The 10,875-nt window shown below is 43.7% G+C and overlaps 1 protein-coding gene across 1 annotated transcript in view; it reads left to right on the top strand.

Annotated features, from left to right (window-relative positions):
* Positions 1-10,875, top strand: part of Shroom3 (shroom family member 3) — a 290,573-nt gene that overhangs the window by 92,467 nt on the left and 187,231 nt on the right. Inside the window, exon 2 of the mRNA XM_021210543.2 lies at positions 5,081-5,235. Coding sequence (XP_021066202.1) covers positions 5,081-5,235 — 155 coding nt within the window. The remainder of the gene's footprint in view (positions 1-5,080; positions 5,236-10,875) is intronic.

The raw sequence follows: 10,875 nt of genomic DNA on the forward strand, positions 1-10,875 counted from the left end.
TCTCTCTCTCTCTCTCTCTCTCTCTCTCTCTCTCTCTCTCTCTCTCTCTCTCTCTCTCTCTCTTTTTCTCTCTAAGCTTCTGACCTCAGGAGTTTAAGTGCTGGAAATGCAGCGTGGTCAGAATGATAGCAAAAACAAGGCTTGTCTCAAGATGGGCAGGAGCTACTTATAGGAGGGGTAGGTAGAGATTGACAGGATCTGTTTGGGTTGATAAGAATGCCCTGTTATAGAGGAGGAACACAAAAGAATAGAGAGCAAGAAGCTGAAAATAAAAGCCAAAGGCTTACACAAGATCCATATTAGAGCAAACACCTAAAAGCATCTCTGGAGATAATTAAAACCCTAAGACACCATGACTCACCCAGAGACTGTGTGGTGTGATGCTGGAGAATCAAAGCAAGAAGTAGAGACTAGGGGTGTAACCTAGTGACAGGGCATGAGCCTCTGGTTCACCCCCAACAATGCAAAACAAAAGCATGCAAGTCTAAGTAGGTGCCCAACTAGTGTTTTACAAAGAAATACCATTTCAAAACATTATCCCAGCCTCTGCTTCTCCAGTTTCATAAATTAATAGGTTAATTAACTTTTTTAAGAGTAAGCACATGGGGGGTTGGAGCATTGGCTCAGGAGTGAAGAGCACTTGTTATTCTTGAGAAGGACCCCAGGTTTGATCCCAACACCCACATGGTGACTCACAATGGTCTGTAACTCCAGTCTCAGGGAATCTGAAAACTTCTGATATCTCTAGGCCTCAGGTATGCACATAATGTACATATATACATTCAGGGTGTGGTAGTTTGGATGGACTTGACCCTATAGACTCAAGTATTTGAAAGCTTAACCCATAGGGTTTGACACAAGTAGGAGGTGTGGCCTTATTGGAGGACGTGCGTCACTGTGTGGGTGGGATTTGAGGTCTCCTATACTCAAGCTCTGTCCACTGTGGAATCCAGTCTCCTCCTTGCTTCCTCCTATCAAAATTTAGAACTCTTGGCTCCTCCAGCATCAAGTCTGCCTAGATGCTGCCATGCTTCCCACCCTGATGACAATGGACTAAACCTCTGAAACTGTAAGTCAGCCCCAATTAAATGTTTTCCTTTATAAGAGTTGCCTTGGGTGGCTGGAGAGATGGCTCTGTGGTTAAGAACACTGACTGTTCTTCCAGAGGTCCTGAGTTCAATTCCCAGCAACCACATGGTGGTTTACAACCATCTGTGATGGTATCTAATGCCCTCTTCTGGTGTCTGAAGACAGCTACAGTATACTCATATACATAAAATAAACAAATCTTAAAAAATAAAATAAATAAAATCTTTAAAAAGTATTGCCTTAAAAAAAAAAAAATTAACCGGGTGTGGTGGTGCACGCCTTTAATCCCAGCACTTGGGAGGCAAAGGCAGGTGGATTTCTGAGTTCTAGGCCAGCCTGGTCTACAAAGTGAGTTCTAGGACAGCCAGGATTACACAGAGAAACCCTGTCTCAAAAAACCAAAAAACAAAACAAAACAAAAATTCAGTACCATCCTTGACTGTACAGTGTCTCTGAGGACATCCTGAGACATGTGAGATCTCATCTCAAAAATAAAATTAAAATTAAAAAGTAGGGCTCTGGAGTTAAGAGCATGGACTGCTCTTCCAGAGGTCCTGAGTTCAATTCCCAGCAACCACATGGTGGCTCACAACCATCTATAGTGAGATCTGATGCCCTGTTCTGGTGCGTCTGAAGAGAGTGACAGTGTATTTATATACATAAAATAAATAAATCTTTAAATATTAAAGGGCTGGAGAGATGGCTCGGTGGTTAAGAGCACTGACTGCAGCCGGGCGTGGTGGCGCATGACTTTAATCCCAGCACTTGGGAGGCAGAGGCAGGNGGATTTCTGAGTTCGAGGCCAGCCTGGTCTACAGAGTGAGTTCCAGGACAGCCAGGGCTATACAGAGAAACCCTGGCTCACAACCATCTGTGATGGGATATGATGTCCTCTTCTGATGTGTCTGAAGACAGCTACAGTGTACTCATATAAATAACAAGTAAATAAATCTTTAAAAAAATTTAAAAATTAAAAAAAATAACATTAAAGTAAACATACTGGGCTAAGGATGGAATTAAAGCAGCACCTGCCTGGCATTGCGTAGGTTCCAGCCCCAGCCCCACAAAACATTAAACAGGAGAAATATTTTTTTTCTGGAGTGTGGTGGTACACACCTTTAATCCCAGCACTAAGGAGACAAATACAGGTGGGTGTGTCTGTGAGTTCCCAGCCAGACAGAGTTATCTAGTTAGAACTTATTTCAATAAATAAGTTAATTAATTAGTTTTTTTTTAAGTTTAGAAAACAATAAAAAGTAAGCAGTTCAAACCTAAAAGTGTGGTCAAAAGTAAGGAGTTTCTGGGGACTCTGTAAATATGGGGGGCTTGGAATGTCGCTTAGTCCTCTGAGTCACATCCCAGCTTTTCTTCCTGATGTTTGCTTTCATCTTAGTTATGAATGTACATGAAGGAGACTCTACAATGAACCTTCTCCTCCTCCTCCTCCTCCTCTTCCTCCTCCTCCTCCTCCTCCTCTTCCTCTTCCTCCTTTAACTTATAGAAAATAAAGTTATGTTTTATTGTTGTGGATTTTTGGCAGTATCTGTATGTACCTCTGGATGCCCAGGTTGGTATTGGACTTGGTGTGACCCTCCTGACTTGGCTTTCTAAGTGACAGATTACAAGTGGGAAGCATCCCCCTGGCTCCTTTGTTTTATATTATTTGCACATGTACGTAATGTACTCTGATCATGTTCAGCCTCTGTGACCCTCTCTGGCCCCTCTTCCTGTCCCACTGGTCTCCCTTGTCTTCCAAATTAACCACTCAAAAAAAACCTGAGATTTTCCCACATGAGAAAAAGTGTGTGATATTCATCTTTCTGCACTCAGAACAGGATAGATAGCCTCCAGTTACCTGAAGAATGACGTAATCCCGTTCTTCTTCATGGCTGAGTGGCACTCCATTGTGTGTGTGTCCCAGATTGTCTTTATCTGTTCATCTGCCATTGATTCTATAACTTGATTTCCATCTTCATACACACCACTGACCATTTCCTAGGGTTCGTTTTGTTCAATTTGTTGGTGAATGATGTGGCCAGAACTCGGTTCCACAGCCTGCGTTGGGGAGAGCCTGATCATGTTCATTACTGTACCTTCATCTCTTATCGACTTGCTCAGTATTTTGTTATAACCGCAAAGCTGTGCTTTCTCAGGAAGTCCTACATTTTGACCTAATTACAGATGGAGTCATGACTGAGTCCTGTCTTCAAAAGGCTCACAGTTCAAGCTGGGGAAGGTGAGCCCATGGACAGACAACAGACAATATATAAATGACTTTGCTGAATGATCATGTGGGGAATACGACATTATGTTAAAGTTGGCTGAGGAAGTAAATTATTTGAATGTCATATTATGTTCCTATATTACTTTGTTCACTGGGTCTCTGAAAACAGGGGAGGGACATTACTTTCTCTGCTCTTCTCTCTTTGGTGTGGGGGACTCAAGCCAGGACCTTTTGTATGCAGGACAAGAGCTCTGCTACTTAGCTACACTCAACCTCAGGGACTATCTTCATAGGCGAATACAGAGGTGAAGGATTGGGGTGGGTATTGGTCAGAAGTCTGGACAGCTTTGGAGGAGATGGAACTTGAACTCCATTGTTTTCCTTTGACATGTCTCTCCCTACACTCAGGCTACAGTTTGTAGCTTATGCTGAGATCCAGCTGTTTAAGTAGGGATACCATTTTGCCCATATGCCTCCTGCACCTGCACACACCTGCTCCATCCACACATTTACACCATTCTTACCTGTCTTAGGGTTTCCATTGCTATGAAGAGACGCCAGGACCAAGGCAACTCTTATAAGGACAACATTTAATTGGGGCTGGCTTACAGGTTCAGAGGTCCAGTCCATTATCATCATTTCGGGAAGCATGGTAGTGCTCAGGTAGGCATGGTGCTGGAGGAGCTGAGAGTTCTACATCTTGTTCCAAAGGCAAACTGAAGACTGCCGTCTTCCCGGCAGCTAGGAGGAGGGTATCAAAGCCCACCCCCAAAGTGACACACTTCCTCCAACAAGGCCACACCTACTCCAACAAGGCCACACCTACTCCAACAAGGCCACACCTCCTAATAGTGCTAGTCCCTGGGCCAAGCATAATCAAACCACCACATCACCTAAAGTCCACATTAGCATTAGCATCCACTCTTGGTGTATCTTTCTAGGGCCTGACAGATGTCTCCACTATTGCAGTGTTACAGGAAATAGTCTCATTTACCCAGAAGGCTTCTGTGCTATCTCCACTAACCTCTGGTGACCACAGGTCTTCCACCATCTCTGTGGTTTTACCTTTTCCAGAATGTCACATAATTAGAGTATGTAGCTTTCTTAGGCTGCCCTCTTGCCACTTCTGTGTCTTTTCATTTCTGCTATACTACTGAATGATATCCCATTGTCCATACCACTTTGCTTATCTGGCGGGCTGTAATTTGAACCAAAAAGTGGGAAGTCAATTATAGAGAACAGATCAACTGGGATGAGACTATATATCTACCTCAGTTTGGGTACAAATTGGGTGTGGTTGTCGATACCCATGGATCCCAGCAATCAGGAAGTGGGAACCAGAGAGTTGCAAGTTCATTCTTGTGTTACATAGCAGATTAAAGGCCAGCCTGGGCTACATGGGACTCTGTTGAACCGACAACCACAAAGCCCACTTCAGTTTCTAAAGGAATAAGAAAAAGCTCCAAGTGGATTTGGATGGGGAAGGGGGTGTGCAGGGAGCCCTAGGTTAGTGGTCTCCAGAGCTGTGTTCATCCATTCAGCTAATGTTAGTGAGCACCCTCTATGGGCGGAGTTACAGGTACTAGAGAATACGGAGCAGAGAGGCCAGCCCTTTACTTCTTAAAGATTACACTTTTGCCAGGTATAAGGGGTATGATTGCAGCCAGTCTGCCATGTTCAGTGTCTGTCCAGGCATGGCATAGGACAAAGGAACTGACCCAGGCTGGACACAAGGTCACTATGGCTTTCTTTCATCTCTCTGAGCAGATTGAAGAAGGGGGCAAAGCTGACTCGGTGAGCTCTGGACTGCAAGCTGGGGACGAAGTAATACACATCAATGAAGTGGTGCTGAGCAGTTCCAGGAGAGAGGCTGTCTCCCTGGTGAAAGGGTCCTACAAGACCCTCCGGCTAGTGGTGCGCAGGTGAGTGGGCTGGCACACCAACCCTGTTCCTTCTAACATCTCAGGGTCACCTTCCAGTCCTGCCTGACGTGGTGTGTAACTTATCTCCAGTGTGGCTGGAGCTCTAAGCAGCCCTGTGCTCTGGACCTAAAGTGATAGACTCAGAGCTAATTTAGGTGACATTTTGTTAGCCGTGCCTACAACTCAGGGCTAAAAGACGGGTGGATCCCTCTTGTTTGGTCATCTTAGGAGTGATGGGTCCTTTTGGGGGAAAGACTTGCTTGCAATATTTTAAGTTAATTATTTTATTTTTAGGTATGTGGGTGTGCTTGTATGAGTTTTGTCTGTATGCATGTATATGTACCATGTGCATGCAGTACCCAAGAAGGCCAGAAGAGGGTGTTGGATTCTCTGGAACTGGAGTTACAGATGGTTGTGAGCCGTCAGACCTCTGCAAGAGCATCAAGTGCTCTTAACCACTAAGCATTTCTCTAGTCCAAATATTTTTCAGACAGCGTCTCAATATAGTTTCTTCATCTTTATATGAGGATTGAAATACCTGCTTTATGTCGAGATATGAAAATAATCTGTGTCCACCAAATGAGAGGTGGATAAAGAAAAGGTTGGTGTTTGTATACAAGCTCACATATGTAAATCATACAACATGCAACACACATGCGTATGCTATAAATGTGGATAAAGAAAAGGTTGGTGTTTGTATACAAGCTCACATATGTAAATCATACAACATGCAACACACATGCGTATACTATAAATGTCACAGAGCACCAACAGGAAGGATATTATACCATTTGCAACATAAACAAAACTGGAGAACATAATGTTTTCCACATAATGAAAAGAATGATCTGACATACTGGTTGGAGTCTAGCGAGTAGAATTCCCAGAGGCAGAGACTGGAATGGCAGTTGCCTGGGAGGAAGCCTAAGGGAAATGCAGAGATATGGTTAAAGAGCACAAACATCAGTTAGAAGGTGAAAGAGGCCAGTTGTGGTGAGCCCCATGTCCTACCATTGGAAGGAGGAAGCTTAGTAAGTTTGAGGCCAGCCTGACTATAGAGTGAGTTTAAGGCTAACTGGAGTCAACTAGACTCTATCTCCACAAAGCAACCAAGCAACCGAGACAAGGAAGTTCTAGGGGTTTGCTCTGTAGCCTGGTGACTGTTTTTACTGATACTGTGTTTTGTGTTTATAATTTGCCAGGGTATCTCTTAAGTGTCTTTACCACAAGCAAGCCTGGATGTACCCAGCATACACTCATGATGCAAGGGAAATAGTGTTCAGTAGTATGTGCACTGATTAATTTGGACTGATCATTACATAATGCATACAAATATCAAATCATTACATCACCCATCTTGAATATCTACAGTTTCTTAGTAGAGAGTGCTGAGACTTGAGTCTAATTTTCACTCATGTTAAGAGCGTGCTCTACTCCAGAGCTACATCCCCAATACCACTGCTATACAACTTTTATTAGTTATAAGTCACTACTGTTGGGGGCTGGGAGGCAGTGTATTTTACAAGGTGATTGAAAAGAGTAAACGGTATTGTCTACATGATAGCACGACAGGCTTCTACTATTTATATTATTATTGTCTAACTCTAGACATAAGCATGTTTTGCTAGGTCAAGATCTAAGTGCCAATGAGATGGCTCAGTGGGTAAAGGTGCAACCAAGATTTACAACCTGACTTCAATCTTAGGACCTACCAGCCTTTGTGATGAAGTAGTCAACAGACTTCTTCAGATGATCCTCGGGGTCTTATGCATGTTGTGCTGTACATACATGCCCGCCAGCACAATAAATACATAAATAAATGTCATCAAGTTTTAAACAAGCATTTAAATGAAGCACATGGCCATTTCAAGCATGGGGGCTGAGTTTTCAGATGGGTAGAAAGGCTTAGAACAACGGGGTCCATTCCTTCTTTCTAGAAAAGAGTTGAAGGTTTAAGTCACCTTTGTATGAAGCTCCAGCTTGAGAACAGTGGTGAAGGGTGGCCATGGAATCCACACTCCTGGTGGCTCTGGCAGGGCTCTAGCATTGGTGGCCTAAAGGGAGGGCTTCCACGTTGGCAGCCTACAGGGCTCTAGATGTGCCCTCGAATCATGACATGGCATGTGAGTTATTTCTAGCAGAATCTTTGCCAGTTGGGTTTGACTTGGCATGAAAGGTTGAACTCCACCCTTGCTGCTGACTGACTATGGGACCCTCTAAGCTTCACTCATCTCATTTATTCAAGAAAACAGAAGTGATGTTTCCTTCCTCAAAAGGACATTATACTGACTGTGATGGATAAAGTTAATGTGCATAGAATACAGGCAGTAGTCCACCCTGTTTGTTCTCAACTGGGCTAGAGAGTCACATGGGACTATTGTACTGTCATATGTCCACCTATGTGCTGCCTGCTTACCCAGAAGCCCCCGTTTCATTCCCTTGGTGGATTTATTATGGTTTGGGGGCCTGTGATCTGCTTATAGGCCTAAAGTTAGTGCTGGACATCCCAGTGCTTGTGGGATTTAGGTGTGTAAAGTCACATTATATAAACCCAGAAGCAACTGGACATTAACCACCATGGCCAGGTACTAATTCATTTTAAGATGGACACTTCTAAATGGACAGGAATCAATATCCTTCGTCTCTTCAGGAATACTGAAGGGGAAGTGTGTGACCTCTGTCTGCAGGAGCTGATGTGTGTGGTGGCATCTATGCTGAAGGCCAGATGATCTACCTGCCCATTGGACAGCAAGGCCCTCTGGGCTTCAGAGAATCACACCGCCAAAGTCCCCCTTTCCAGTTTCAATCCTCACCACCAAATCCCCTTTCTGACTGACACATTCTTTCTTTAGATATGTTAATGAAATCGATAAGGTTACAGGCAGTCTTGCTCTCGCTGCCCTTTGGTGTGGGAAACTTTTTGTCTCTGGGGTGTCTGTTGAGTGGACCCTAGCTCTTCCATTTTGTGTCCATGTTTAGGGTAAGCTCTCAGTGTTAGAGGCAAAGGAGCCTGCCTCACCTCTCTCACTGGCAAGCTGCAAGAGACATGGAAGGGCATTTTCCTCCCATACTTCCAGACCCACTGCAAGCCCCTATGCTGGACTCCACTGCTTTCGTATCCTAAAGTTCAGCCGTCATATCTTGGCCTCAGCCTGAGATTTTGTTCCTTTCCATTTTGACGAAATGATTTGTGATAATTCATTTATTAACTTGCTTTCCTTTATAAGTAATCCCAATACTACCACTGCTACTACTAATAATACTAATACTGATACTAATACTACTACTAATAATAATAATAATGTTACATGATTTTCTAGAAATGTAACTGATAGTGGCTGTCTATGGAGGACCAATAACTTGTATAGTCAACATTTATGTGCCTGTTGGCACCTCTACCTGCCTCCTTTAAAGTTATTCTGTGTAGGTGAGAGTAAAACCTGTGGGGTGTCCACATAAAAATGCCAAGAGTGACAGTGTTTATGTGAGTTTCAGGGTGACTGAGAACAGGCCGGAGTAGAAACACCCTCTTTAAAGGCTGCAATTGACAAGAGACATGCAAAGCCCCCAGTGAGCCAAGGGTCAGAGATCTTGCGATTTCTGCTGACCCATGAAGAGGGCGGAGCTTACCCTTTCTTGGGAGCAAAAGGGCAGTGCGGAGCCTTCAGGGACAGAGAAAGCTGTGCTGCACGTGGGCCACGGTCTAAGCCGGTGGTGGATAATGAGGGTGATGGGGGTGATATGATAAGCCAGGAAGGGCCTTGCAAGAGGAAAGTAAACACCTCCCAGCTGGGGAAACCTTTATGGAATGCGAAGATCCAAAGCCCATACAAAGAGCGTTAATTTGAGTAAGACACACCGTGAGACTCAACACGGCAAATCCTGTCTGAAATCAACACACACTTTATTTGGCAGACATGTGTAAAATATTTGTCTGAGGGTCAGGTAACCTTCAGAAGGAAACTGGTAGATATGAGGAAAAGATCTTCAGATTTAATTAATGACTGCATATGATACAAGATGCTTTTAAAAGAAATAAGTCTAAAGAAGTGACAGTGGTTAAGAGTACACTGGCTGCTCTTCCAGAGGATCTGGGTTGGTGTCCCAGCAGCCACATGACAGGTCATGGCTGTCTGTAACTGCAGTCCTAGGGACCCCAACACCCTCTTCTGATCTCCTCAGGCACCAGGCACGCACACGATGCACAGAAATACATGCAACAAAACATCCATACACAAAAAGCAAATAAGGCTTGCCAGGTGTGGTGGCACATGCCTTTAAGCCCAGCACTCTGGAAGGGGACGGATGTGGATCTCTGTGAGTTTGCCGCCAGCCTGGTCTATATAACAAGGTTCAGGACAGCCAAGACCACATAGAGAGACATTGTTTCAAAGAAACGATAATAACAATAATAGATAGTTTTAAAACAATCCCCTAAAAGATTTCTTTTTATCATTTGCTTTTATATAGTATTATATTTATGTGTGTGTGTGTGTGTGTGTGTGTGTATGTGTGGGGGTGGGGGTGGGGGGTGGAGGTGTGTATGTTCATGTTCATTACGCAAGAGGCCAGAAGAGGGAATCAGATCCTCCGGGGCTGAGTTACAGTTAGTTGTGAGCCGGCCAGTGTGGGTGCTGGGAACTAAGAGTGTGATCTGTACCTCTGACCTGTGAGGCTGCATTGTATATGAAGACTGTGACCAATACACTTCAGTCAGTGCTCTCTGAGCGTGGGGTCACTCCCCTTCCAGAACTGGACAGTCAGAGACAGGCAGATCCCTGGGAGTTGCTGGCCAATCAACCAGCAACAGGTTGGGCAAGGAACTCTGACTCAAAATAAAATGAGGTACATATGTGTATATGTATGTATACGTACATATACACATACATGCACACCAAAAATTCATTCTTTTAAAAGATACTATTTTTGACAAATAGTATTCTCTTCTTTTTGTTCTTTTTTTGTTTGTTTGTTTTTTGTTTTTTGTTTTGTTTTGGTTTGGTTTGGTTTTGGTTTTTTGAGACAGGGTTTCTCTGTGTAGCCCTGGCTGTCCTGGAGCTCACTTTGTAGACCAGGCTGGCCTCGAACTCAGAAACCTGCCTGCCTCTGCCTCCTGAGTGCTGGGATTAAAGGTGTGTGCCACCACCACCCAGCAGTATTCTCTTCTTAAACTTGGTGTACACATACACACACACACACACACATACACACTTGTTAGTTAAGCAATTTATATTTAATGTGTAAGAAAAAAAAGGAGTAGTTTTTATGGTTAACTGTTTTGTCCACATTTTATCTTATTATAATTCTTTATCTTAGTAACTGTTTTGTCCACATTTTATCTTATTATTATTTATCTTAGTAACTGTTTTGTCCGCATTTTATCTTGTTATAGTTCTTTATCTTAGTAACTGTTTTGTCTGAGTTTTTGTTGTTGTTTGTTTGCTTTTTTGAGGCAGGGTCTCACTGTGGAGCCCTGGCTGTCCTGAAACTTGCTGTATAGACCAGACTGGCCTTGAAATGACAGAAATGCACCTGCCTCTGCTTCCCAAATGCTAGGTTTAAAGATATGCTACCACAGCCAGGCGTGATGGCGCACACCTTTAATCCCAGCATTCGGGAGGCAGAGGCGGGCAGATTTCT

The sequence above is a fragment of the Mus pahari genome, chromosome 13 (assembly GCF_900095145.1).
Source record: "Mus pahari chromosome 13, PAHARI_EIJ_v1.1, whole genome shotgun sequence".
NCBI classification, from domain to species: domain Eukaryota; kingdom Metazoa; phylum Chordata; class Mammalia; order Rodentia; family Muridae; genus Mus; species Mus pahari.